The sequence below is a fragment of the Entelurus aequoreus genome, linkage group LG22 (genome assembly GCF_033978785.1).
Source record: "Entelurus aequoreus isolate RoL-2023_Sb linkage group LG22, RoL_Eaeq_v1.1, whole genome shotgun sequence".
Classification (NCBI taxonomy): domain Eukaryota; kingdom Metazoa; phylum Chordata; class Actinopteri; order Syngnathiformes; family Syngnathidae; genus Entelurus; species Entelurus aequoreus.
Window position 1 is genome coordinate 42,535,641 of NC_084752.1, and position 27,315 is coordinate 42,562,955.

Consider the following 27,315-nt stretch of genomic DNA (forward strand, 5'->3'; position numbering starts at 1 on the left):
AGGTCCTCACAGATTTTCAGGACCCGGAGGTGACGCATGGAAGTCTAGCTAGCAAGCTAACAAACTAACCAAACAACAATTGAAATACACTCATTCATCCTATCATTACAGTAGTCATTCATCCTATCATTACAATAATCATTCATCCTATCATTACTCCGTCATCCTATCATTATAATAATCATTTTGGACATATTAAAGATGTCAGAAGTCAAAGTCAAGAAGGAAACAAACACGTATGAACCCGCCGAAGTTGAAAACAGGTTAGTGTTCTTTAAAAAAAACAACTTTGATCTTATGTGCAATTTCACAATGTTCGATCTTTAATCGAGAACATGAACAATAATCGTTATGTTGACTACACACGTGCTGCTGGTGAAGCATTTGTGTACCCTAAAGAAAGACAAACTAAACTTATGACGTACATAAAATGTGACGAATATCATCTTTGCTTTAAGACTGAAGTAACATTTCAAGTTTAATAAACACAACTTGGATGTCATTGACAATTCATGATCGGTAACGTTTATTTAAAAGCTTCCACTGGAGGGCACCAAAGGCAAGACATTGATACAGTACAACCTCAAGATACGAGTTTAATTGGTTCTGTGACGAACAGCTCGTATTGCTTGTCACGTGACGTCTTCCCGGAAGTGGACAGCAGTGGTGGTCAACCAAGCCAAGCCATGATGGCCGTTGTACAGCAAGCAGCTATCTGAGTAGATCTTACCACAAAAAGCAGATACGAGCAAAAAAATCCAACTATGGAATGGAATAGATCCTGTACTTCAGTGTTTTTCAACATTTTTTGAGCCAAGGCACATTTTTTGTGTTGAAAAAATCTGGAGGCACACCACCAGCAGAAATCGTTAAAAAACTAAACTCAGTTGACAGTAAAAAGTCGTTGTTGCAATTGTTGGATATGACTTTAAAGCATAACCAAGCATGCATCACTATAGCTCTTGTCTCAAAGTAGGTGTACTGTCACCACCTGTCACATCACACCCTGACTTATTTTTAGTTTTTTGCTGTTTTCCTGTGTGCAGTGTTTTAGTTCTTGTCTTGCGCTCCTATTTTGGTGGCTTTTTCTCTTTTTTTGGTATTTTCCTGTAGCAGTTTCGTGTCTTCCTTTGAGCGATATTTCCCGCATCTACTTTGTTTTAGCAATCAAGAATATTTCAGTTGTTTTTATCCTTCTTTGTGGGGACATTGTTGATTGTCATGTCATGTTCGGATGTACATTGTGGACGCCGTCTTTGCTCCACAGTAAGTTTTTGCTGTTGTCCAGCATTCTGTTTTTGTTTACTTTGTAGCCAGTTCAGTTTTAGTTTCGTTCTGCATAGCCTTCCCTAACCTTCAATGCCTTTTCTTAGGGGCACTCACCTTTTGTTTATTTTTGGTTTAAGCATAAGACACCTTTTTACCTGCCTTTACAAAGCAATTAGCTACCGGCTGCCACCTACTGATATGGAAGAGTATTACACGGTTACTCTGCCGAGCTCTAGACAGCACCGACACTCAACAACAACACATCATTTGCAGACTATAATTACTGCTTTGCAAAAAATGTTTTAACCCAAATATGTGAAATTAGATAATTTCAAATGTTTTAACCCAAATATGTGAAATTAGATAATCTCCCACTGCACACCAGACTGTATCTCACGGCACACTAGTGTGCCGCGGCACAGTGGTTGAAAAACACTGCTGTACTTGATCAAAAAAAGCTTTGTGGAGTGATACCAAGGATTATACGTCTGTGGACTTCCCAGGCATGTTGTGTTCCAGTCATCATTCTACATGACATGAAACTTGGAAAAGCATGGAGGTCTACAACTTCTTTGTGTGTCTGGGTCAAGGACATTGGTATCAACACTCTCCCGGATAAATATGTATCAGTCTTGCTCAGGTAAAGTTGTATTTCATGATTTGGGGGACGGCGTGGCGAACTTGGGAGAGTGGCCGTGCCAGCAATCTGAGGGTTCCTGGTTCAATCCCCACCTTCTACCATCCTAGTCATGTCCGTTGTGTCCTTGAGCAAGACACTTCACCCTTGCTCCTGATGGGTGGTGGTTAGCGCCTTGCATGGCAGCTCCCGCCATCAGTGTGTGAATGTGAATGGGTGCATGTGGAAATAGTGTCAAAGCACTTTGAGTTCCTTAAAAAAGGTAGAAAAGCGCTTCACGTCTACTGCCATGTTTGTTGTTGTTGTTGTTGCTGCACACGCCGTTTACCAGTTGCATGTTTTTTTCAAAATATAACTATAGATGTCAACATTGTGTACGTGCTGAGAGATTCATTTATGATTGTTTATCAAAATATAACTATAGATGTCAACATTGTGTACGTGCTGAAAGATTCATTTATGATTGTTTATCAAAATATAACTATAGATGTCAACATTGTGTACGTGCTGAAAGATTCATTTATGATTCTTTATCAAAATATAAATATAGATGTCAACATTGTGTACGTGCTGAAAGATTCATTTATGATTGTTTATCAAAATATAAATATAGATGTCAACATTGTGTACGTGCTGAAAGATTCATTTATAATTGTTTATCAAAATATAACTATAGATGTCAACATTGTGTACGTGCTGAAAGATTCATTTATAATTGTTTATCAAAATATAACTATAGATGTCAACATTGTGTACGTGCTGAATGATTCATTTATGATTGTTTATCAAAACATAACTATAGATGTCAACATTGTGTACGTGCTGAGAGATTCATTTATGATTGTTTATCAAAATATAACTATAGATGTCAACATTGTGTACGTGCTGAAAGATTCATTTATAATTGTTTATCAAAATATAACTATAGATGTCAACATTGTGTACGTGCTGAAAGATTCATTTATAATTGTTTATCAAAATATAACTATAGATGTCAACATTGTGTACGTGCTGAATGATTCATTTATGATTGTTTATCAAAACATAACTATAGATGTCAACATTGTGTACGTGCTGAGAGATTCATTTATGATTGTTTATCAAAATATAACTATAGATGTCAACATTGTGTACGTGCTGACAACAGATGCTTGTTTGACCACCACTTGGAGCCTGGCATGTTTAATGAGCCAGATGTGACGTCAGGTGAATACTATGGAGTTAAATGACTGCCAAAAGTCCACACACGCACAAAACATGTTTTACTCACACCCAACGATTCACACACACGCAGTGTGGTTTGCAAATACAAAATATCATTCACAAACAAACGCATTTTGTTTTGCGAATAAGAAACGTCCCTATCAAACAACTACTTCCTGCTTCAGAAACAAATAACTTACAAAAAAATATCTTTCAAGTACAAATCAAAATCTTTCAAGTGCAAAACAAAATCAATTCTACAACTAGGGAACTGTCACGTGACTTTTGGCAGTAATATTCCGCCTTGCAGATCCGCAAGCAAGTGCAACGCAATCCACACACAAATGCACTGTAATTCCCCCTCCACAACACCAGGTGGCCATGTTGAGTCAATTAATCCCCTCGTCTTCATTAAAGGCCGCAACCACCGGGATTCATTTCAATGAGCAGCCAACAGGTGACTTTGTGGTCGTTGCTTGCTTGCGGATCTGCAAGGCGGAATATTACTGCCAAAAGTCACGTGACAGTTCCCTAGTTGTAGAATTGATTTGGTTTTGCACTTGAAAGATTTTGATTTGTACCTGGTGGTAAGCTACTTTCATCATTCATTCACACATGGTGGTGGTAAGCTACTTTCATCATTCATTCACACATGGTGGTGGTAAGCTACTTTCATCATTCATTCACACATGGTGGTGGTAAGCTACTTTCATCATTCATTCACACATGGTGGTGGTAAGCTACTTTCATCATTCATTCACACATGGTGGTGGTAAGCTACTTTCATCATTCATTCACACATGGTGGTGGTAAGCTACTTTCATCATTCATTCACACATGGTGGTGGTAAGCTACTTTCATCATTGTTTGTGAATCATTCATTCACACATGGTGGTGGTAAGCTACTTTCATCATTCATTCACACATGGTGGTGGTAAGCTACTTTCATCATTCATTCAGACCTGGTGGTGGTAAGCTACTTTCATCATTGTTTGTGAATCATTCATTCACACCTGGTGGAGGTAAGCTACTTTCATCATTCATTCACACCGGCGGTGGTAAGCTACTTTCATCATTCATTCACACCTGGTGGAGGTAAGCTACTTTCATAGCCACAGCTGCCTCTGCCTGGGGTAGAGTGACGGAAGCGTGGCTGCCTACGGGCCCTCCGACCACCACTCATCATTCACCAGTGTGAGCGGCACTGGGGGCAAGGGTAAAGTGTCCTGCCCAAGGACACAACGGCAGTATTTTGGATGTCAAGAGGCGTGGAGCGAACCGGCAACCCTCAGGTTTCTGGCACGGCCGCTCTACCCACTAGGCCGTGTCGCCCCCATATATACAATAAGACATAAGTTATTGATATTTGTTATCTATTTAAAAAGGGAGATTGAATTGTTATTGTTTACCTTTTAACTTCACACATGAATGCCTCAGTCAAATGATGTTTGGTCAACAATTATGCTGTGTGTGTTTGCTGTTCAGGATCAAGGACTTGTGTCAGCAGTTTCCACAAGGGATCACTGACCAGGTGATCCAAAACGACATGCCTCACCTGGAACCTCAGCAGAGAGCCATGGCCATCAACAAGCTGCTCTCATTGGTCAGTCTTAACCCTGCATGACCTCTGACCTGTTATTCACCTCCATTTGACCTGTGGCAGGGCCTGCTGGACCTCCTGAGGAACAGTTCTGGACTCCTCTACAGGCTGAAGGACTCCCAGAGTGCCAGGTAGGCGGGCACGCTACTATGCTGCTAGCATGTTAGCATTCTGGGTTGTCATGGCTGCATGGATTTATATTCTTTGGATTGAAGATCATCTATCTGTGCTTAACTAGTTAGTCTTCAGGACGATGAGTATGATGGTTGAACATCATCAATACTAGTTAGTCTTCAGGAAGATTAAATAAATAAATGTGAGTATGATAGTTGAACATCATCAATACTAGTTAGTCTTCAGGAAGATGAGTATGATAGTTGAACATCATCAATACTAGTTAGTCTTCAGGAAGATTAGTATGATAGTTGAACATCATCAATACTAGTTAGTCTTCAGGAAGATGAGTATGATAGTTGAACATAATCAATACTAGTCAGTCTTCAGGAAGATGAGTATGATAGTTGAACATCATCAATACTAGTTAGTCTTCAGGAAGATGAGTATGATAGTTGAACATCATCAATACTAGATAGTCTTCAGGAAGATGAGTATGATAGTTGAACATCATCAATATTAGTTAGTCTTCAGGAAGATTAAACAAATAAATGTGAGTATGATAGTTGAACATCATCAATACTAGTTAGTCTTCAGGAAGATGAGTATGATAGTTGAACATCATCAATACTAGTTAGTCTTCAGGAAGATGAGTATGATAGTTGAACATCATCAATACTAGATAGTCTTCAGGAAGATGAGTATGATAGTTGAACATCATCAATACTAGTTAGTCTTCAGGAAGATGAGTATGATAGTTGAACATCATCAATACTAGTTAGTCTTCAGGAAGATTAAAGAAATAAATGTGAGTATGATAGTTGAACATCATCAATACTAGTTAGTCTTCAGGAAGATGAGTATGATAGTTGAACATCATCAATACTAGTTAGTCTTCAGGAAGATTAAAGAAATAAATGTGAGTATGATAGTTGAACATCATCAATACTAGTTAGTCTTCAGGAAGATGAGTATGATAGTTGAACATCATCAATACTAGTTAGTCTTCAGGAAGATTAAATAAATAAATGTGAGTATGATAGTTGAACATCATCAATACTAGTTAGTCTTCAGGAAGATGAGTATGATAGTTGAACATCATCAATACTAGTTAGTCTTCAGGAAGATGAGTATGATAGTTGAACATCATCAATACTAGTTAGTCTTCAGGAAGATGAGTATGATAGTTGAACGTCATCAATACTAGATAGTCTTCAGGAAGATGAGTATGATATTTGAACATCATCAATACTAGATAGTCTTCAGGGAGATGAGTATGATAGTTGAACATCATCAATACTAGATAGTCTTCAGGAAGATGAGTATGATAGTTGAACATCATCAATACTAGTTAGTCTTCAGGAAGATGAGTATGATAGTTGAACATCATCAATACTAGTTAGTCTTCAGGAAGATTAAATAAATAAATGTGAGTATGATAGTTGAACATCATCAATACTAGTTAGTCTTCAGGAAGATGAGTATGATAGTTGAACATCATCAATACTAGTTAGTCTTCAGGAAGATGAGTATGATAGTTGAACATCATCAATACTAGTTAGTCTTCAGGAATATGAGTATGATAGTTGAACATCATCAATACTAGATAGTCTTCAGGAAGATGAGTATGATAGTTGAACATCATCAATACTAGTTAGTCTTCAGGAAGATGAGTATGATAGTTGAACATCATCAATACTAGTTAGTCTTCAGGAAGATGAGTATGATAGTTGAACATCATCAATACTAGTTAGTCTTCAGGAAGATGAGTATGATAGTTGAACATCATCAATACTAGTTAGTCTTCAGGAAGATGAGTATGATAGTTGAACATAATCAATACTAGATAGTCTTCAGGAAGATGAGTATGATAGTTGAACATCATCAATACTAGTTAGTCTTCAGGAAGATGAGTATAATAGTTGAACATCATCAATACTAGTTAGTCTTCAGGAAGATGAGTATGATAGTTGAACATAATCAATACTAGATAGTCTTCAGGAAGATGAGTATGATAGTTGAACATCATCAATACTAGTTAGTCTTCAGGAAGATTAAATAAATAAATGTGAGTATGATAGTTGAACATCATCAATACTAGTTAGTCTTCAGGAAGATGAGTATGATAGTTGAACATCATCAATACTAGTTAGTCTTCAGGAAGATGAGTATGATAGTTGAACATCATCAATACTAGTTAGTCTTCAGGAAGATGAGTATGATAGTTGAACATCATCAATACTAGATAGTCTTCAGGAAGATGAGTATGATAGTTGAACATCATCAATACTAGTTAGTCTTCAGGAAGATGAGTATGATAGTTGAACATCATCAATACTAGTTAGTCTTCAGGAAGATGAGTATGATAGTTGAACATCATCAATACTAGTTAGTCTTCAGGAAGATGAGTATGATAGTTGAACATCATCAATACTAGTTAGTCTTCAGGAAGATGAGTATGATAGTTGAACATCATCAATACTAGTTAGTCTTCAGGAAGATGAGTATGATAGTTGAACATCATCAATACTAGTTAGTCTTTAGGAAGATGAGTATGATAGTTGAACATCATCAATACTAGTTAGTCTTCAGGAAGATGAGTATGATAGTTGAACATCATCAATACTAGTTAGTCTTCAGGAAGATGAGTATGATAGTTGAACATCATCAATACTAGAACATAGGGCTGGGCAATATATGGCGTTTGTAAGGTATATGGATATATTTTTAAAGAAGATATGAATGAAGAAAATATGGTAATATGGCTATTATTAATTTCAGGTTAAAATGAGCAAACACCGCTTATTTGTTGTGTTCCTTGTTCTCCCTCTCATGGACTACTAAACCCTCCCCTTCATCCTTCCAACAACATCCATGATTGTTTACTATGATGAGTCACCATTGGTTAAGAGTAGGGCAAAACATTAGGGACAGGCCAATATATCACGGAACCAGGAAGTGAAATCACAACAGACATCCCAAATGACGAGTAGAGGGAATATTCAAGATGTATATATAAAAACAACTAGTGGAAGATTCTCTTCTTTAGATGTTTCTTTTAGCCATGTAGACCACATCCAGGAAACCCACAATGTTGGCCACATTTGGACAAATGTATGATAAAACATTTGACTTGTTAACCATGTAAGCACAAATCTAAACTATTCTCCATTTGCATATTTGGCAGGAGAAATGCTGCCAAATATGTGAAGTGAGGAAGATCATAGCCACACAATGAAGTCACTTACTTGCTGCTGACCATGACATCATACCTGTGTGACAGACCATGACATCATACCTGTGTGACAATCCATGACATCATACCTGTGTGACAGACCATGACATCATAGCTGTGTGACAATCCATGACATCATACCTGTGTGACAGACCATGACATCATAGCTGTGTGACAATCCATGACATCATACCTGTGTGACAGACCATGACATCATACCTGTGTGACAGACCATGACATCATACCTGTGTGACAATCCATGACATCATACCTGTGTGACAGACCATGACATCATAGCTGTGTGACAATCCATGACATCATACCTGTGTGACAGACCATGACATCATAGCTGTGTGACAATCCATGACATCATACCTGTGTGACAGACCATGACATCATACCTGTGTGACAATCCATGACATCATACCTGTGTGACAGTCCATGACATCATACCTGTGTGACAGACCATGACATCATACCTGTGTGACAGTCCATGACATCTTACCTGTGTGACAGACCATGACATCATACCTGTGTGACAGTCCATGACATCATACCTGTGTGACAGTCCATGACATCATACCTGTGTGACAGTCCATGACATCATACCTGTATGACAGACCATGACATCATGCCTGTGTGACAGTCCATGACATCATACCTGTGTGACAGACCATGACATCTTACCTGTGTGACAGTCCATGACATCTTACCTGTGTGACAGACCATGACATCATACCTGTGTGACAGTCCATGACATCATGCCTGTGTGACAGTCCATGACATCATACCTGTGTGACAGTCCATGACATCATACCTGTGTGACAGTCCATGACATCATACCTGTATGACAGACCATGACATCATGCCTGTGTGACAGTCCATGACATCATACCTGTGTGACAGACCATGACATCATACCTGTGTGACAGTCCATGACATCATACCTGTGTGACAATCCATGACATCATACCTGTGTGACAGACCATGACATCATGCCTGTGTGACAGTCCATGACATCATACCTGTGTGACAGACCATGACATCATACCTGTGTGACAGACCATGACATCATACCTGTGTGACAGTCCATGACATCATACCTGTGTGACAGTCCATGACATCATACCTGTGTGACAGACCATGACATCATGCCTGTGTGACAGTCCATGACATCATACCTGTGTGACAGACCATGACATCATACCTGTGTGACAGTCCATGACATCATACCTGTGTGACAGTCCATGACCTCATACCTGTGTGACAGTCCATGACATCATACCTGTGTGACAATCCATGACATCATACCTGTGTGACAGACCATGACATCATACCTGTGTGACAGTCCATGACATCATACCTGTGTGACAGTCCATGACATCATACCTGTGTGACAGTCCATGACATCATACCTGTGTGACAGACCATGACATCATACCTGTGTGACAGTCCATGACATCATACCTGTGTGACAGTCCGTGACATCATACCTGTGTGACAGTCCGTGACATCATACCTGTGTGACAGTCCGTGACATCATACCTGTGTGACAGTCCGTGACATCATACCTGTGTGACAGTCCGTGACATCATACCTGTGTGACAGTCCGTGACATCATACCTGTGTGACAGTCCATGACATCATACCTGTGTGACAGTCCATGACATCATACCTGTGTGACAGTCCATGACATCATACCTGTGTGACAGTCCATGACATCATACCTGTGTGACAGACCATGACATCATACCTGTGTGACAGTCCATGACATCATACCTGTGTGACAGTCCATGACATCATACCTGTGTGACAGACCATGACATCATACCTGTGTGACAGTCCATGACATCGTACGTGGTCTCGTGTTCCGGTCCCCAGGATGAATAGTCGCATTGTCTTTCGCTCCCACTGTAGCATCCAAACAAAGGCTCGTTTGATTCCACACTTTCTCCTTTTTCTATTGTGGAAAACGGATTTGTATTTTAAACCACCAGGGATACTATATCCTCTTGAAAATGAGAGTCGAGAACGCAAAATGGACAATCACTGTGATTTTTATCTCCTCGGTAATACATCGGCGAAGCACTTTAGCTTCGTAGGTAACGTGATAGCCTCGTGCCTGACTGCAGATCGAAACAGAAGATACAAGCCCCTGACTGGAAGGATAGACCGAAGATCAACAATACTACTATTACTTCTACTCTCAGGAGACACTGAACTAAACCCTGGACCTGTAACCACCCGGTTAATGTTGTCCCGCCTGGCGAAGCCTAGCAATGCTGCTGCTAACGACACCATTGAAGCTCACTTAGCTACGGGAATTCGTCGGAGCTATGCTAAAAACACCAACACAATGATTTGCAAATCATTGTATTCCGTTTATATTTACATCTAACACAATTTTCCAACTCATATGGAAACGGGGTTTGTAAATAATCTAATGTAAATAATCAAATGTAGATGCTTATTCTTATGCTTTCTGATCTCTCTCTCTATGTCCACTACTTGTTGTACATATCCTACCAAGTCAGTCCTACACTGTTCCAATGTCCATTTCTCTGATGATGTAATTGTTGATGACTGAAGTGTTTATCAACCAAACCTAACCTCCGCCTCCACATCCCACACCCCGGATTGTACAAACCCCGTTTCCATATGAGTTGGGAAATTGTGTTAGATGTAAATATAAACGGAATACGATGATTTGCAAATCCTTTTCAACCCATATTCAGTTGAATATGCTACAAAGACAACATATTTGATGTTCAAACTCATAAACATTTTTTTTTTTGCAAATAATCATTAACTTTTGCATTTGATGCCAGCAACACGTGACAAAGAAGTTGGGAAAGGTGGCAATAAATACTGATAAAGTTGAGGAATGCTCATCAAACACTTATTTGGAACATCCCACAGGTGAACAGGCTAATTGGGAACAGGTGGGTGCCATGATTGGGTATAAAAGTAGATTCCATGAAATGCTCAGTCATTCACAAACAAGGATGGGGCGAGGGTCACCACTTTGTCAACAAATGCGTGAGCAAATTGTTGAACAGTTTAAGAAAAACCTTTCTCAAGCAGCTATTGCAAGGAATTTAGGGATTTCACCATCTACGCTCCGTAATATCATCAAAGTGTTCAGAGAATCTGGAGAAATCACTGCACGTAAGCAGCTAAGCCCGTGACCTTCCATCCCTCAGGCTGTACTGCATCAACAAGCGACATCGGTGTGTAAAGGATATCACCACATGGGCTCAGGAACACTTCAGAAACCCACTGTCAGTAACTACAGTTGGTTGCTACATCTGTAAGTGCAAGTTAAAACTCCTATACAAGATTAAAACCGTTTATCAACAACACCCAGAAACGCCGTCGGCTTCGCTGGGCCTGAGCTCATATAAGATGGACTGATACAAAGTAGAAAAGTGTTCTGTGGTCTGACTAGTCCACGTTTCAAATTGTTTTTGGAAACTTTGGACGTCGTGTCCTCCAGACCAAAGAGGAAAAGAACCATCCGGATTGTTATAGGCGCAAAGTGTAAAAGGCAGCATGTGTGATGGTATGGGGGTGTATTAGTGCCCAAGACATGGGTAACTTACACATCTGTGAAGGCACCATTAATGCTGAAAGGTACATACAGGTTTTGGAACAACATATGTTGCCATCCAAGCAACGTTACCATGGACGCCCCTGCTTATTTCAGCAAGACAATGCCAAGCCACGTGTTACATCAACGTGGCTTCATAGTAAAAGAGTGCGGGTACTAGACTGGCCTGCCTGTAGTCCAGACCTGTCTCCCATTGAAAATGTGTGGCGCATTATGAAGCCTAAAATAGCAGAAGGGAGACCCCCGGACTGTTGAACAACTTAAGCTGTACATCAAGCAAGAATGGGAAAGAATTCCACCTGAGAAGCTTCAAAAATGTGTCTCCTCAGTTCCCAAACCTTTACTGAGTTTTGTTAAAAGGAAAGGCCATGTAACACAGTGGTGAACATGCCCTTTCCCAACTACTTTGGCACGTGTTGCAGCCATGAAATTCTAAGTTAATTATTATTTGCAAAAAATAAATAAAGTTTATGTGTTTGAACATCAAATATGTTGTCTTTGTAGTGCATTCAACTGAATATGGCTTGAAAAGGATTTGCAAATCATCGTATTCCGTTTATATTTACATCTAACACAATTTCCCAACTCATATGGAAACGGGGTTTGTAAATAATTCAATGTATATACTCTGATGATCATCTTGTGTGATGACTGTATTATGATGATAGTAAATATCTGATAGTATATATCTGTATCATGAATCAATTTAAAAAATCACTTTCCATATATTGTGTTAGTGTTTCCATATATTGTGTTAGTGTGTTAGTGAGTGTGTTGGCGTGCTAACCCTGTATAAGTGATGTGTTCTTGTATGTGACAGTAAGATGAAAGGCTCTGACAACCAGGAGAAACTAGTCTATCAGATCATTGAAGATGCTGCAAACAAAGGTAGGACACACCTGCACACCGTGCTAACTTTAGTGCACCTGTCTACTCAGACACACCTGCACACTGTGCTAACTTTAGTGCACCTGTCTACTCAGGTATTTGGAGCAGAGACATCCGCTTCAAGAGCAACCTTCCTCTCACAGAGATCAACAAGATCCTGAAGAACTTGGAGAGTAAAAAACTCATCAAAGCTGTGAAGTCTGTGGCGGTGAGTCCAGCTCAGCACCTGTACAGGTGCACACCTCACTACAGTCACGCATGGGACACGCCCCTTTATGACAGCTGATCACATCCATAGATAGACATAGGACACACCCCTTTATGACAGCTGATCACATCCATAGATAGACATTGGACACGCCCCTTTATGACAGCTGATCACATCCATAGATAGACATAGGACACGCCCCTTTATGACAGCTGATCACATCCATAGATAAACATAGGACACGCCCCTTTATGACAGCTGATCACATCCATAGATAGACATAGGACACGCCCCTTTATGACAGCTGATCACATCCATAGATAGACATAGGACACGCCCCTTTATGACAGCTGATCACATCCATAGATAGACATAGGACACGCCCCTTTATGACAGCTGATCACATCCATAGATAGACATAGGACACGCCCCTTTATGACAGCTGATCACATCCATAGATAGACATAGGACACGCCCCTTTATGACAGCTGATCACATCCATAGATAGACATAGGACACGCCCCTTTATGACAGCTGATCACATCCATAGATAGACATAGGACACGCCCCTTTATGACAGCTGATCACATCCATAGATAGACATAGGACACGCCCCTTTATGACAGCTGATCACATCCATAGATAGACATAGGACACGCCCCTTTATGACAGCTGATCACATCCATAGATAGACAGGACACGCCCCTTTATGACAGCTGATCACATCCATAGATAGACATGGGACACGCCCCTTTATGACAACTGATCACATCCATAGATAGACATAGGACACGCCCCTTTATGACAGCTGATCACATCCATAGATAGACATAGGACACGCCCCTTTATGACAGCTGATCACATCCATAGATAGACATAGGACACGCCCCTTTATGACAACTGATCACATCCATAGATAGACATAGGACACGCCCCTTTGTGACAGCTGATCACATCCATAGATAGACATAGGACACGCCCCTTTATGACAACTGATCACATCCATAGATAGACATAGGACACGCCCCTTTATGACAGCTGATCACATCCATAGATAGACATAGGACACGCCCCTTTATGACAGCTGATCACATCCATAGATAGACATAGGACACGCCCCTTTATGACAGCTGATCACATCCATAGATAGACATAGGACACGCCCCTTTATGACAGCTGATCACATCCATAGATAGACATTGGACACGCCCCTTTATGACAGCTGATCACATCCATAGATAGACATAGGACACGCCCCTTTATGACAGCTGATCACATCCATAGATAGACATAGGACACGCCCCTTTATGACAGCTGATCACATCCATAGATAGACATAGGACACGCCCCTTTATGACAGCTGATCACATCCATAGATAGACATAGGACACGCCCCTTTATGACAGCTGATCACATCCATAGATAGACATAGGACACGCCCCTTTATGAACGCTGATCACATCCATAGATAGACATAGGACACGCCCCTTTATGACAACTGATCACATCCATAGATAGACATAGGACACGCCCCTTTATGACAGCTGATCACATCCATAGATAGACATAGGACACGCCCCTTTATGACAGCTGATCACATCCATAGATAGACATTGGACACACCCCTTTATGACAGCTGATCACATCCATAGATAGACATAGGACACGCCCCTTTATGACAGCTGATCACATCCATAGATAGACATAGGACACGCCCCTTTATGACAGCTGATCACATCCATAGATAGACATAGGACACGCCCCTTTATGACAGCTGATCACATCCATAGATAGACATAGGACACGCCCCTTTATGACAGCTGATCACATCCATAGATAGACATAGGACACGCCCCTTTATGAACGCTGATCACATCCATAGATAGACATAGGACACGCCCCTTTATGACAACTGATCACATCCATAGATAGACATAGGACACGCCCCTTTATGACAGCTGATCACATCCATAGATAGACATAGGACACGCCCCTTTATGACAGCTGATCACATCCATAGATAGACATAGGACACGCCCCTTTATGACAGCTGATCACATCCATAGATAGACATAGGACACGCCCCTTTATGACAGCTGATCACATCCATAGATAGACATAGGACACGCCCCTTTATGACAGCTGATCACATCCATAGATAGACATAGGACACGCCCCTTTATGACAGCTGATCACATCCATAGATAGACATAGGACACGCCCCTTTATGAACGCTGATCACATCCATAGATAGACATAGGACACGCCCCTTTATGACAACTGATCACATCCATAGATAGACATAGGACACGCCCCTTTATGACAGCTGATCACATCCATAGATAGACATAGGACACGCCCCTTTATGACAGCTGATCACATCCATAGATAGACATTGGACACACCCCTTTATGACAGCTGATCACATCCATAGATAGACATAGGACACGCCCCTTTATGACAGCTGATCACATCCATAGATAGACATAGGACACGCCCCTTTATGACAGCTGATCACATCCATAGATAGACATAGGACACGCCCCTTTATGAACGCTGATCACATCCATAGATAGACATAGGACACGCCCCTTTATGACAGCTGATCACATCCATAGATAGACATAGGACACGCCCCTTTATGACAGCTGATTACATCTGTAGATAGACATAGGACACGCCCCTTTATGACAGCTGATTACATCCATAGATAGACATAGGACACGCCCCTTTATGACAGCTGATCACATCCATAGATAGACATAGGACACGCCCCTTTATGACAGCTGATCACATCCATAGATAGACATAGGACACGCCCCTTTATGAACGCTGATCACATCCATAGATAGACATAGGACACACCCCTTTATGACAGCTGATCACATCCATAGATAGACATAGGACACGCCCCTTTATGACAGCTGATCACATCCATAGATAGACATAGGACACACCCCTTTATGACAGCTGATCACATCCATAGATAGACATAGGACACGCCCCTTTGTGACAGCTGATCACATCCATAGATAGACATAGGACACGCCCCTTTATGAACGCTGATCACATCCATAGATAGACATAGGACACGCCCCTTTATGACAACTGATCACATCCATAGATAGACATAGGACACGCCCCTTTATGACAGCTGATCACATCCATAGATAGACATAGGACACGCCCCTTTATGACAGCTGATCACATCCATAGATAGACATTGGACACGCCCCTTTATGACAGCTGATCACATCCATAGATAGACATAGGACACGCCCCTTTATGACAGCTGATCACATCCATAGATAGACATAGGACACGCCCCTTTATGACAGCTGATCACATCCATAGATAGACATAGGACACGCCCCTTTATGACAGCTGATCACATCCATAGATAGACATAGGACACGCCCCTTTATGACAGCTGATCACATCCATAGATAGACATAGGACACGCCCCTTTATGACAGCTGATCACATCCATAGATAGACATAGGACACGCCCCTTTATGACAGCTGATCACATCCATAGATAGACATAGGACACGCCCCTTTATGAACGCTGATCACATCCATAGATAGACATAGGACACGCCCCTTTATGACAACTGATCACATCCATAGATAGACATAGGACACGCCCCTTTATGACAGCTGATCACATCCATAGATAGACATAGGACACGCCCCTTTATGACAGCTGATCACATCCATAGATAGACATTGGACACACCCCTTTATGACAGCTGATCACATCCATAGATAGACATAGGACACGCCCCTTTATGACAGCTGATCACATCCATAGATAGACATAGGACACGCCCCTTTATGACAGCTGATCACATCCATAGATAGACATAGGACACGCCCCTTTATGAACGCTGATCACATCCATAGATAGACATAGGACACGCCCCTTTATGACAGCTGATCACATCCATAGATAGACATAGGACACGCCCCTTTATGAACGCTGATCACATCCATAGATAGACATAGGACACGCCCCTTTATGAACGCTGATCACATCCATAGATAGACATAGGACACGCCCCTTTATGAACGCTGATCACATCCATAGATAGACATAGGACACGCCCCTTTATGAACGCTGATCACTTCCATAGATAGACATAGGACACGCCCCTTTATGAACGCTGATCACATGCATTCATACGCTGCAGTTTTCAAATGTTTAGGTGTTGCACAGCGTGTTTACGTCACACATCATACACTGCACAGGCGTTTAGGAAATAAAAGACAATTAGGCCAAACGCAATAATTGAGGGCACATCTTTACATGTATAATTAAACCTTAATTAAGTAAAAATATTGCTTCAGCTGCACCAAATGATAATATAAATACAAGTCAAATACAAATAAGGCAACATGAGAAGTTTCCCACACTTCTCTTGTGTAAAGTAAATGTGTACAGCAGCTATAGATCATCTACATCTACTATATGATCATCTACATCTACTATATGATCATCTACATCTACTATATGATCATCTACATCTACTATATGATCATCCTCATCTACTATATGATCATCTACATCTACTATATGATCATCTACATCTACTATATGATCATCTACATCTACTATATGATCATCTACATCTACTATATGATCATCTACATCTACTATATGATCATCTACATCTACTATATGATCATCCTCATCTACTATATGATCATCTACATCTACTAGATGATCATCTACATCTACTATATGATCATCTACATCTACTATATGATCATCTACATCTACTATATGATCATCTACATCTACTATATGATCATCTACATCTACTATATGATCATCTACATCTACTATATGATCATCTACATCTACTATATGATCATCTACATCTACTATATGATCATCTACATCTACTATATGATCATCTACATCTACTATATGATCATCCTCATCTACTAGATGATCATCTACATCTACTATATGATCATCTACATCTACTATATGATCATCTACATCTACTATATGATCATCTACATCTACTATATGATCATCTACATCTACTATATGATCATCTACATCTACTATATGATCATCTACATCTACTATATGATCATCTACATCTACTATATGATCATCTACATCTACTATATGATCATCTACATCTACTATATGATCATCTACATCTACTATATGATCATCTACATCTACTATATGATTTGCCTGAGAAGCTGCACAGGACACAAAAAAAGAAAGAAGATTTATTTGATTAATCGATCGGTATATTCGATAGAATACTCGATTACTAAAATATTCGATAGCTGTAGCTCTAATATGCAGTACTAGAGAAATATAAATAACACAAAAATGGCTAACATAATGACAAACATTTAAAGCACAGTAGCACAGTAGGCCCAAGTATTCATTAAACACCACCACAATGACCGACACCAAAGTGCAGTAGCACAGTAGGCCCAAGTATTCATCAAGCAACAAATAATGAATTTAACTTAATAACATATGCAGGACTACAGAAATATAAATAACACAACAGTGGCTACCACAGTACTATGTGTGTACTATGTGTGTACTATATGTGTACTATATGTGTACAGGCGTCCAAGAAGAAGGTGTACATGTTGTACAACGTGCAACCTGACCGCTCGGTGACAGGGGGGGCGTGGTACAGCGACCAGGACTTTGAGTCAGAGTTTGTGGAGGTTCTCAACCAGCAGTGCTTCAAGTTCCTGCAGACCAAGGTGAGTGTGCCTGGGGGGTGGCAGGGGCAGTCCCAGTTGCTGACGCTAAGGTTTTAGCACTAACGTTTTGATGCTAACGTTTTAATACTAATGTTTTAGCGCTAACGTTTTGATGCTAACCTTTTAATACTAATGTTTTAGCGCTAACGTTTTGATGCTAACGTTTTAATACTAATGTTTTAGCGCTAACGTTTAATACTAATGTTTTAGCACTAACGTTCTGATGGTAACGTTTTAATACTAATGTTTTAGCGCTAACGTTTTAATACTAATGTTTTAGCGCTAACGTTTTAATACTAATGTTTTAGCGCTAACGTTCTGATGGTAACGTTTTAATACTAATGTTTTAGCGCTAACGTTCTGATGGTAACGTTTTAATACTAATGTTTTAGCACTAACGTTCTGATGGTAACGTTTTAATACTAATGTTTTAGCGCTAACGTTCTGATGGTAACGTTTTAATACTAATGTTTTAGCGCTAACGTTCTGATGGTAACGTTTTAATACTAATGTTTTAGCGCTAAAGTTTTAATACTAATGTTTTAGCGCTAACGTTCTGATGGTAACGTTTTAATACTAATGTTTTAGCGCTAACGTTTTGATACTAATGTTTTAGCGTTAACGTTCTGATGGTAACGTTTTAATACTAATGTTTTAGCGCTAACGTTTTAATACTAATGTTTTAGCGCTAACGTTCTGATGGTAACGTTTTAATACTAATGTTTTAGCGCTAACGTTTTGATGCTAACGTTTTGATGCTAACGTTTTAATACTAATGTTTTAGCGCTAACGTTTTAATACTAATGTTTTAGCACTAACGTTCTGATGGTAACGTTTTAATACTAATGTTTTAGCGCTAACGTTTTAATACTAATGTTTTAGCGCTAACGTTTTAATACTAATGTTTTAGCGCTAACGTTCTGATGGTAACGTTTTAATACTAATGTTTTAGCGCTAACGTTTTACTACTAATGTTTTAGCGCTAACGTTCTGATGGTAACGTTTTAATACTAATGTTTTAGCGCTAACGTTTTAATACTAATGTTTTAGCGCTAACGTTCTGATGGTAACGTTTTAATACTAATGTTTTAGCGCTAACGTTCTGATGGTAACGTTTTAATACTAATGTTTTAGCGCTAAAGTTTTAATACTAATGTTTTAGCGCTAACGTTCTGATGGTAACGTTTTAATACTAATGTTTTAGCGCTAACGTTTTGATACTAATGTTTTAGCGTTAACGTTCTGATGGTAACGTTTTAATACTAATGTTTTAGCGCTAACGTTTTAATACTAATGTTTTAGCGCTAACGTTCTGATGGTAACGTTTTAATACTAATGTTTTAGCGCTAACGTTTTGATGCTAACGTTTTGATGCTAACGTTTTAATACTAATGTTTTAGCGCTAAGGTTTTAATACTAATGTTTTAGCACTAACGTTCTGATGGTAACGTTTTAATACTAATGTTTTAGCGCTAACGTTTTAATACTAATGTTTTAGCGCTAACGTTCTGATGGTAACGTTTTAATACTAATGTTTTAGCGCTAACGTTTTAATACTAATGTTTTAGCGCTAACGTTCTGATGGTAACGTTTTAATACTAATGTTTTAGCGCTAACGTTTTAATACTAATGTTTTAGCGCTAACGTTTTAATACTAACGTTTTAGCGCTAACGTTCTGATGGTAACGTTTTAATACTAATGTTTTAGCGCTAACGTTTTAATACTAATGTTTTAGCGCTAACGTTCTGATGGTAACGTTTTAATACTAATGTTTTAGCGCTAACGTTTTAATACTAATGTTTTAGCACTAACGCTCTGATGGTAACGTTTTAATACTAATGTTTTAGCGCTAACGTTTTAATACTAATGTTTTAGCGCTAACGTTCTGATGGTAACGTTTTAATACTAATGTTTTAGCGCTAACGTTTTAATACTAATGTTTTAGCGCTAACGTTCTGATGGTAACGTTTTAATACTAATGTTTTAGCGCTAACGTTCTGATGGTAACGTTTTAATTGTAATGTTTTAGCATTAACGTTTTAATACTAATGTTTTAGCGCTAACATTTTAATACTAATGTTTTAGCATCCCAGTGGGTAGTGGGAGGTGAGAGGACCAAGAGTGGCCTACGTCTTCCGCCAATTAGAGCCTTAAAGTTAAAGTTAAAGTACCAATGATTGTCACACACACACTAAGTGTGGTGAAATTTGTCCTCTGCATTTGACCCATCCCCTTGATCACCCCATGGGAGGTGAGGGGAGCATCCTTTATGGATGACATGACCATCATTACAACAACAAAACCATGCACCAGACGTAGACTAGACGTAGACGTGGACTTCAAGCCAAGCAAGTCACGCAGCATCTCCATCATAAAAGGCCAACTAACAGGTGAGCGGTTCCACATCAGCGAGGAACCAATTCCAACACTCCTAGAGAAGCCCATCAAGAGCCTCGGAAGATGGTATAATGCAGATCTCAGAGACACCCAGCAACTTGAACAACTGCGGCAGGACACGGCTAACGGCCTCAGGAAGATTAATAGCACTGCACTACCAGGGAAACTGAAGCTCTGGTGCCTGCAGTTTGGGTTGCTACCCAGACTCCGGTGGCCGTTAACTATGTATGAGGTCTCAATATGCCATGCTACTCGCTTGGAAAGGCTAGTGAACTCGCATGTAAGGAAGTGGCTCGGACTTCCAAAGTGCTTCAGCAGCGTTGGACTCTACAGCAACGGAGCCCTGTCGCTGCCAATTTCTAGCCTGGTCGAAGAGTTCAAATGTGCCAAGGTGAGGCTGGAGATGTCCCTCACTGACTCCCGGTACCCTGTAGTGAGAGCCGCCGCTCCTTGCCTCGTTACAGGGCGGAAGTGGACCCCAGTCACAGCTTTGCTCCATCGTGACGTAGTGGGCCACGTCCAACAAGGCAGAGGAGGCTTTGGCCTTGGAACCGTAACTCCTCTCTGGCAAAAGGCATCTGCAACCAAACGTCGAACTATGGTTGTAGAGGAAGTGCGTCGTCAGGAGGAAACAGCCAGACATTCCAAAGCCGCAACACAAGCCAAACAGGGCCGCTGGACAAGGTGGGAGGGTGTTGAAAAGAAAAAGCTCACATGGAGCGAACTTTGGGGCATGGAATCCAACAGGCTGAGTTTCATCGTTCGAGCAACATATGATGCGCTACCATCTCCCAGAAACGTACAACAATGGTTTGGAAAGGACCCATCCTGTCCCCTGTGTACAACCCCAGCAACACTCAAGCACATAATGGTTGGCTGTAGAACCAGCCTCACTCAAGGCAGATATACGTGGAGACATAACCAGGTCCTCAGATGTCTAGCTGACAAACTTGAGTGCAGGAGGATATCCATCAATGCCCAACCCATCAACAACCAGGATGTGTGCCGACACCTACCAGCGTTTGTTCGGGAGGGGGAAAAGCTGAAGACGAGACCTTCAAATCCTGATCTAAGCCCATTGAATGCAGCCAGGGACTGGCAGATGCGAGTCGACTTAGATCAGAGGCTCATTTTCCCCCCGGCGATCGCAACGACCACCCTGCTTCCAGACCTCGTCCTATGGTCTGAAACCTGCCATACAGTCTATATTATTGAACTGACAGTTCCGTGGGAGGATGCCATCGAAGAAGCGTATGAACGCAAGAAGCTGCGGTACTCCAACCTTGCAGCTGAGGCAGAGGACAGAGGCTGGAGGGTAAGGGTGCGCCCAGTGGAGGTGGGCTGTAGGGGCTTTGTAGCTAGCACAACAGCAAAGCTCCTTAGGGAGGTTGGAGTCAGGGGGCAGGCTCACAGACAGGCCATTAAAGAGCTGGCCAACACAGCAGAGAGGACGAGCCATTGGTTGTGGTTGAGGAGGAGTGACACCAGCTGGGCTGCTAAGGCTAACACCTAATGGGACACACACACCCAGGGATTTGATCACCCTGGGGTGCGCCCTTCCTCGGCAGAGGGTGTCTTGTGGTAAGCCGGGCCGAAACACCCCGTGACGCTGGGGCACACAACTGAAGATGTGTCCCAATGGTGGAAAAGCCTCCCAGCAGTGTCACCTAGCCTCATTTAGGTATGCGGTCAGGTGCAAGCCTGGCTCAGGGAGGAGGACGCCCCTGCCATGCAGAGTCCCCAGGGATTGTACCAACTAGTCCTTTCAACAAATTAGCGCTAACATTTTAATACTAATGTTTTAGCGCTAACGTTTTCATACTAATGTTTTAGCGTTAACATTTTGATGTTAACGTTTTAATACTAATGTTTTAGCGCTAACATTTTGATGCTAATGTTTTAGCATTAACGTTTTAATACTAATGTTTTAGCGCTAACCTTCTGATGGTAACGTTTTAATACTAATGTTTTAGCGCTAACATTTTAATACTGATGTTTTAGCGCTAACGTTTTCATACTAATGTTTTAGCGTTAACATTTTGATGGTAACGTTTTAATACTAATGTTTTAGCGCTAACGTTTTAATACTAATGTTTTAGCGTTAATGCTTTGAGGGTAACGTTTTAATACTAATGTTTTAGCGTTAACTTTTTAATACTAATGTTTTAGCGCTAACATTTTGATGGTAAGGTTGTAATACTAATGTTTTAGCGCTAACGTTTTGATGGTAAGGTTTTAATACTAATGTTTTAACGTTAATGCTTTGAGGGTAACGTTTTAATACTAATTGTAGAGGTTGCCCTCTAGTGGGTTCTTCGGACCACCACACACTGCCAGGAGAGCCCGGAATTCAGGGTATAACACTGTTTTATTTTCATAAATAGCAATCGGCCTCTGCTTTCCAGCACAATGTCTTTTCTTCCTGCGGCCGCTCATCAGCACCTCCAACTCCAACTAGGTGTCTCATTCCGGCTGCTGCTAATAAAGGCGACAGGTGATTAGATAACAAGGCTCACCTGGGCCATCCACTCACCTGTCGCTGTCTTCGAGGCCGGTCCTGACACACCCCGTTCCACGGCAGGCCCGCAGGCCACGCCCCCCTCCACATACCTCCACCGCCAGACTCAGGCCGCGCCTACTCCCCCCCGTGAGGGAGCGGGAGAGGAAGTCAGCCACGGCCATCTGTGCCCCCGGTCTGTGGATCACTCTGAAATTGTAGGATTGTAAAGCTAGATACCAACGGGTGATCCGCGCGTTGGCATCCTTCATGCGGTGGAGCCACTGAAGGGGTTTGTGGTCCGAGCAGAGACTTAATGAGCGCCCCAGGAGGTAGTACGGGAGGGCACCGACCGCCCACCGGATGGCGAGGCACTCCCTCTCCATGGTGCTGTACCTCACCTCCCGATCGGAGAGCTTCCGGCTGATGTCCAGAATGGGGCAGTCGACGCCCCCCACCTGCTGGGACAAAACAGCTCCCACCCTCTGCCCGACGTGTCAGCCTGCAGACAGAACGAGAGAGAAAAATCAGGCATGTGCAGGACCGGCTCCTCCCAGAGGACCTTCTTGACCCTCTCAAACGCCTGCTGGCACTGCTCCGTCCACTGGACCAGATCTGGAGGACCCTTTCGGGTAAGGTCAGATAGTGGGCTTGTCAGGTCCTCGAACCGGGGGATAAATCTCTGGTAGTAACCTGCCAGTCCCAAAAACTGCCTCACCTCTTTTTTCGTCTTGGGGGTTGGGCAGGCTGCACTTGCCGCTGTTTTATCTACTTGCGGGCGCACCTGCCCTCCTCCCAAGTGGTACCCCAAATACTGTACTTCCCTCCGGCCAACCGCACACTTTGGCGGTGAGCCCCGCCTGCCTCAGGGACTCGAGCACCGCCCCCACTCGCCGCATGTGTTCTTCCCAGCCGCCACTCTGGATGATGACGTCATCCAGATAGGCGGCCGCGTATGCAGCGTGAGGGCGCAGCACTCGGTCCATGAGGCGGGCGCACCGAACAAGCCGAACGGAAGGGTCGCTGTCTTTGAGGCCGGTCCTGACACACCCCGTTCCGTGGCAGGCCCGTAGGCCACGCCCCCCTCCACACTAATGTTTTAGCGCTAACGTTTTAATACTAATGTTTTAGCGCTAACATTTCGATGGTAAGGTTTTAATACTATTATTGTGACCGTGGGCAGGCGGAGGCGGCCAGGGACGGCAAGCAGAGTCCCATGATGCAGAGGAACGCTTCCTTCGCCACCTCACACGAAGTCTGGAAGTACATCTGCGAGCTGGGAATCAGCAAGGTAGCCCCGCCCCCTCACGCCGTGTGACTATGACTGACAGGTGTCTGTGTGGCGGCAGGTGGACCTGTCCATGGAGGACATGGAGACCATCCTCAACACGCTGGTCTATGACGGCAAAGTGGAGGTGAGCGTCATGGCCGCCAAGGAGGGAACGCTGGGCAGCGTGGACGGACACATCAAGCTCTACCGCAGCGTCCACCCCATTGTCCCGCCCACTGGCCTGGTCAAGACGCCCTGCGGCCTCTGCCCGGTAACACGAGGGTGGAAGGTCACCGCCATCTTGGTTGTACCCATAATGTTTCTTATTGTTTGGCAGGTTTTTGACGACTGTCACCCGGGAGGAGAAATCTCACCGTGGAACTGTGTGTACCTGGACGAGTGGTTGGACTTCTGATGAGTGGAACTGTGTGTACCTGGACGAGTGGTTGGACTTCTGATGAGTGGAACTGTGTGTACCTGGACGAGTGGTTGGACTTCTGATGAGTGGAACTGTGTGTACCTGGACGAGTGGTTGGACTTCTGATGAGTGGAACTGTGTGTACCTGGACGAGTGGTTGGACTTCTGATGAGTGGAACTGTGTGTACCTGGACGAGTGGTTGGACTTCTGATAAGTGGAACTGTGTGTACCTGGACGAGTGGTTGGACTTCTGATGAGTGGAACTGTGTGTACCTGGACGAGTGGTTGGACTTCTGATGAGTGGAACTGTGTGTACCTGGACGAGTGGTTGGACTTCTGATGAGTGGAACTGTGTGTACCTGGACGAGTGGTTGGACTTCTGATAAGTGGAACTGTGTGTACCTGGACGAGTGGTTGGACTTCTGATGAGTGGAACTGTGTGTACCTGGACGAGTGGTTGGACTTCTGATGAGTGGAACTGTGTGTACCTGGACGAGTGGTTGGACTTCTGATAAGTGGAACTGTGTGTACCTGGACGAGTGGTTGGACTTCTGATGAGTGGAACTGTGTGTACCTGGACGAGTGGTTGGACTTCTGATGAGTGGAACTGTGTGTACCTGGACGAGTGGTTGGACTTCTGATGAGTGGAACTGTGTGTACCTGGACGAGTGGTTGGACTTCTGATGAGTGGAACTGTGTGTACCTGGACGAGTGGTTGGACTTCTGATGAGTGGAACTGTGTGTACCTGGACGAGTGGTTGGACTTCTGATAAGTGGAACTGTGTGTACCTGGACGAGTGGTTGGACTTCTGATGAGTGGAACTGTGTGTACCTGGACGAGTGGTTGGACTTCTGATGAGTGGAACTGTGTGTACCTGGACGAGTGGTTGGACTTCTGATGAGTGGAACTGTGTGTACCTGGACGAGTGGTTGGACTTCTGATAAGTGGAACTGTGTGTACCTGGACGAGTGGTTGGACTTCTGATGAGTGGAACTGTGTGTACCTGGACGAGTGGTTGGACTTCTGATGAGTGGAACTGTGTGTACCTGGACCAGTGGTTGGACTTCTGATGAGTGGAACTGTGTGTACCTGGACGAGTGGTTGGACTTCTGATGAGTGGAACTGTGTGTACCTGGACGAGTGGTTGGACTTCTGATGAGTGGAACTGTGTGTACCTGGACCAGTGGTTGGACTTCTGATGAGTGGAACTGTGGGTACCTGGACGAGTGGTTGGACTTCTGATGAGTGGAACTGTGTGTACCTGGACGAGTGGTTGGACTTCTGATGAGTGGAACTGTGTGTACCTGGACGAGTGGTTGGACTTCTGATGAGTGGAACTGTGTGTACCTGGACGAGTGGTTGGACTTCTGATGAGTGGAACTGTGTGTACCTGGACGAGTGGTTGGACTTCTGATGAGTGGAACTGTGTGTACCTGGACGAGTGGTTGGACTTCTGATGAGTGGAACTGTGTGTACCTGGACGAGTGGTTGGACTTCTTATGAGTGGAACTGTGTGTACCTGGACGAGTGGTTGGACTTCTGATGAGTGGAACTGTGTGTACCTGGACGAGTGGTTGGACTTCTTATGAGTGGAACTGTGTGTACCTGGACCAGTGGTTGGACTTCTGATGAGTGGACAGCTTCTTCCCTCGATCAATAAAGTTATCAATCCTTCACTGGTGCTAGCATGTTAGCTAAGCTACCTAGCACACTGCTAACATTCCAATAAATCAACTTTATTTATACAATAAATGTTTTTTAATTGTATCAATATAGTTACTATTTGTAACTTCTTCAATCCTTCACTTGTGCTAGCACATGTTAGCTAAGCTACCTAGCACACAGCTAACAGTCCAATAAATCAACTTTATTGATACAATCAATATGTTAGATTGTATCAATAGTTACTATTTGTAACTTCTTCACTTGTGCTAGCATGTTAGCTAGGCTACCTAGCACACTAATATTGAAATGAATGCATTTTATTAAAAGAGCAACCCTAGTTGCACATATAAGGATGGAAATATGCAGGTAAGAATATAAATAGTGTAAGAATATAAATAGTGTAAATATGTAGGTAAGAATATAAATAGTGTAAATATGTAGGTAAGAATATAAATAGTGAATGAATATAAATAGTACATGTCTTCTTCTTTTCCTCCTCTGGATGATTTCTCATGCAGTGTTAGTGCGCCACTTTTGCCCCATCGGTCGC

At 42.2% G+C, this 27,315-nt stretch overlaps 1 protein-coding gene across 1 annotated transcript; it reads left to right on the forward strand.

The window, feature by feature from the left end:
• On the forward strand, nucleotides 1-26,867 carry LOC133639481 (DNA-directed RNA polymerase III subunit RPC6-like). Its single transcript, XM_062032797.1, has 9 exons — nucleotides 1-263; nucleotides 4,595-4,712; nucleotides 4,773-4,840; nucleotides 12,489-12,556; nucleotides 12,652-12,764; nucleotides 18,372-18,515; nucleotides 24,594-24,701; nucleotides 24,760-24,951; nucleotides 25,018-26,867. The coding sequence occupies exons 1-9, from the start codon at nucleotides 202-204 to the stop codon at nucleotides 25,093-25,095; spliced, it is 951 nt and encodes a 316-aa protein (XP_061888781.1). The 5' UTR covers nucleotides 1-201; the 3' UTR covers nucleotides 25,096-26,867.
• Nucleotides 26,868-27,315: the final 448 nt, after the last annotated feature.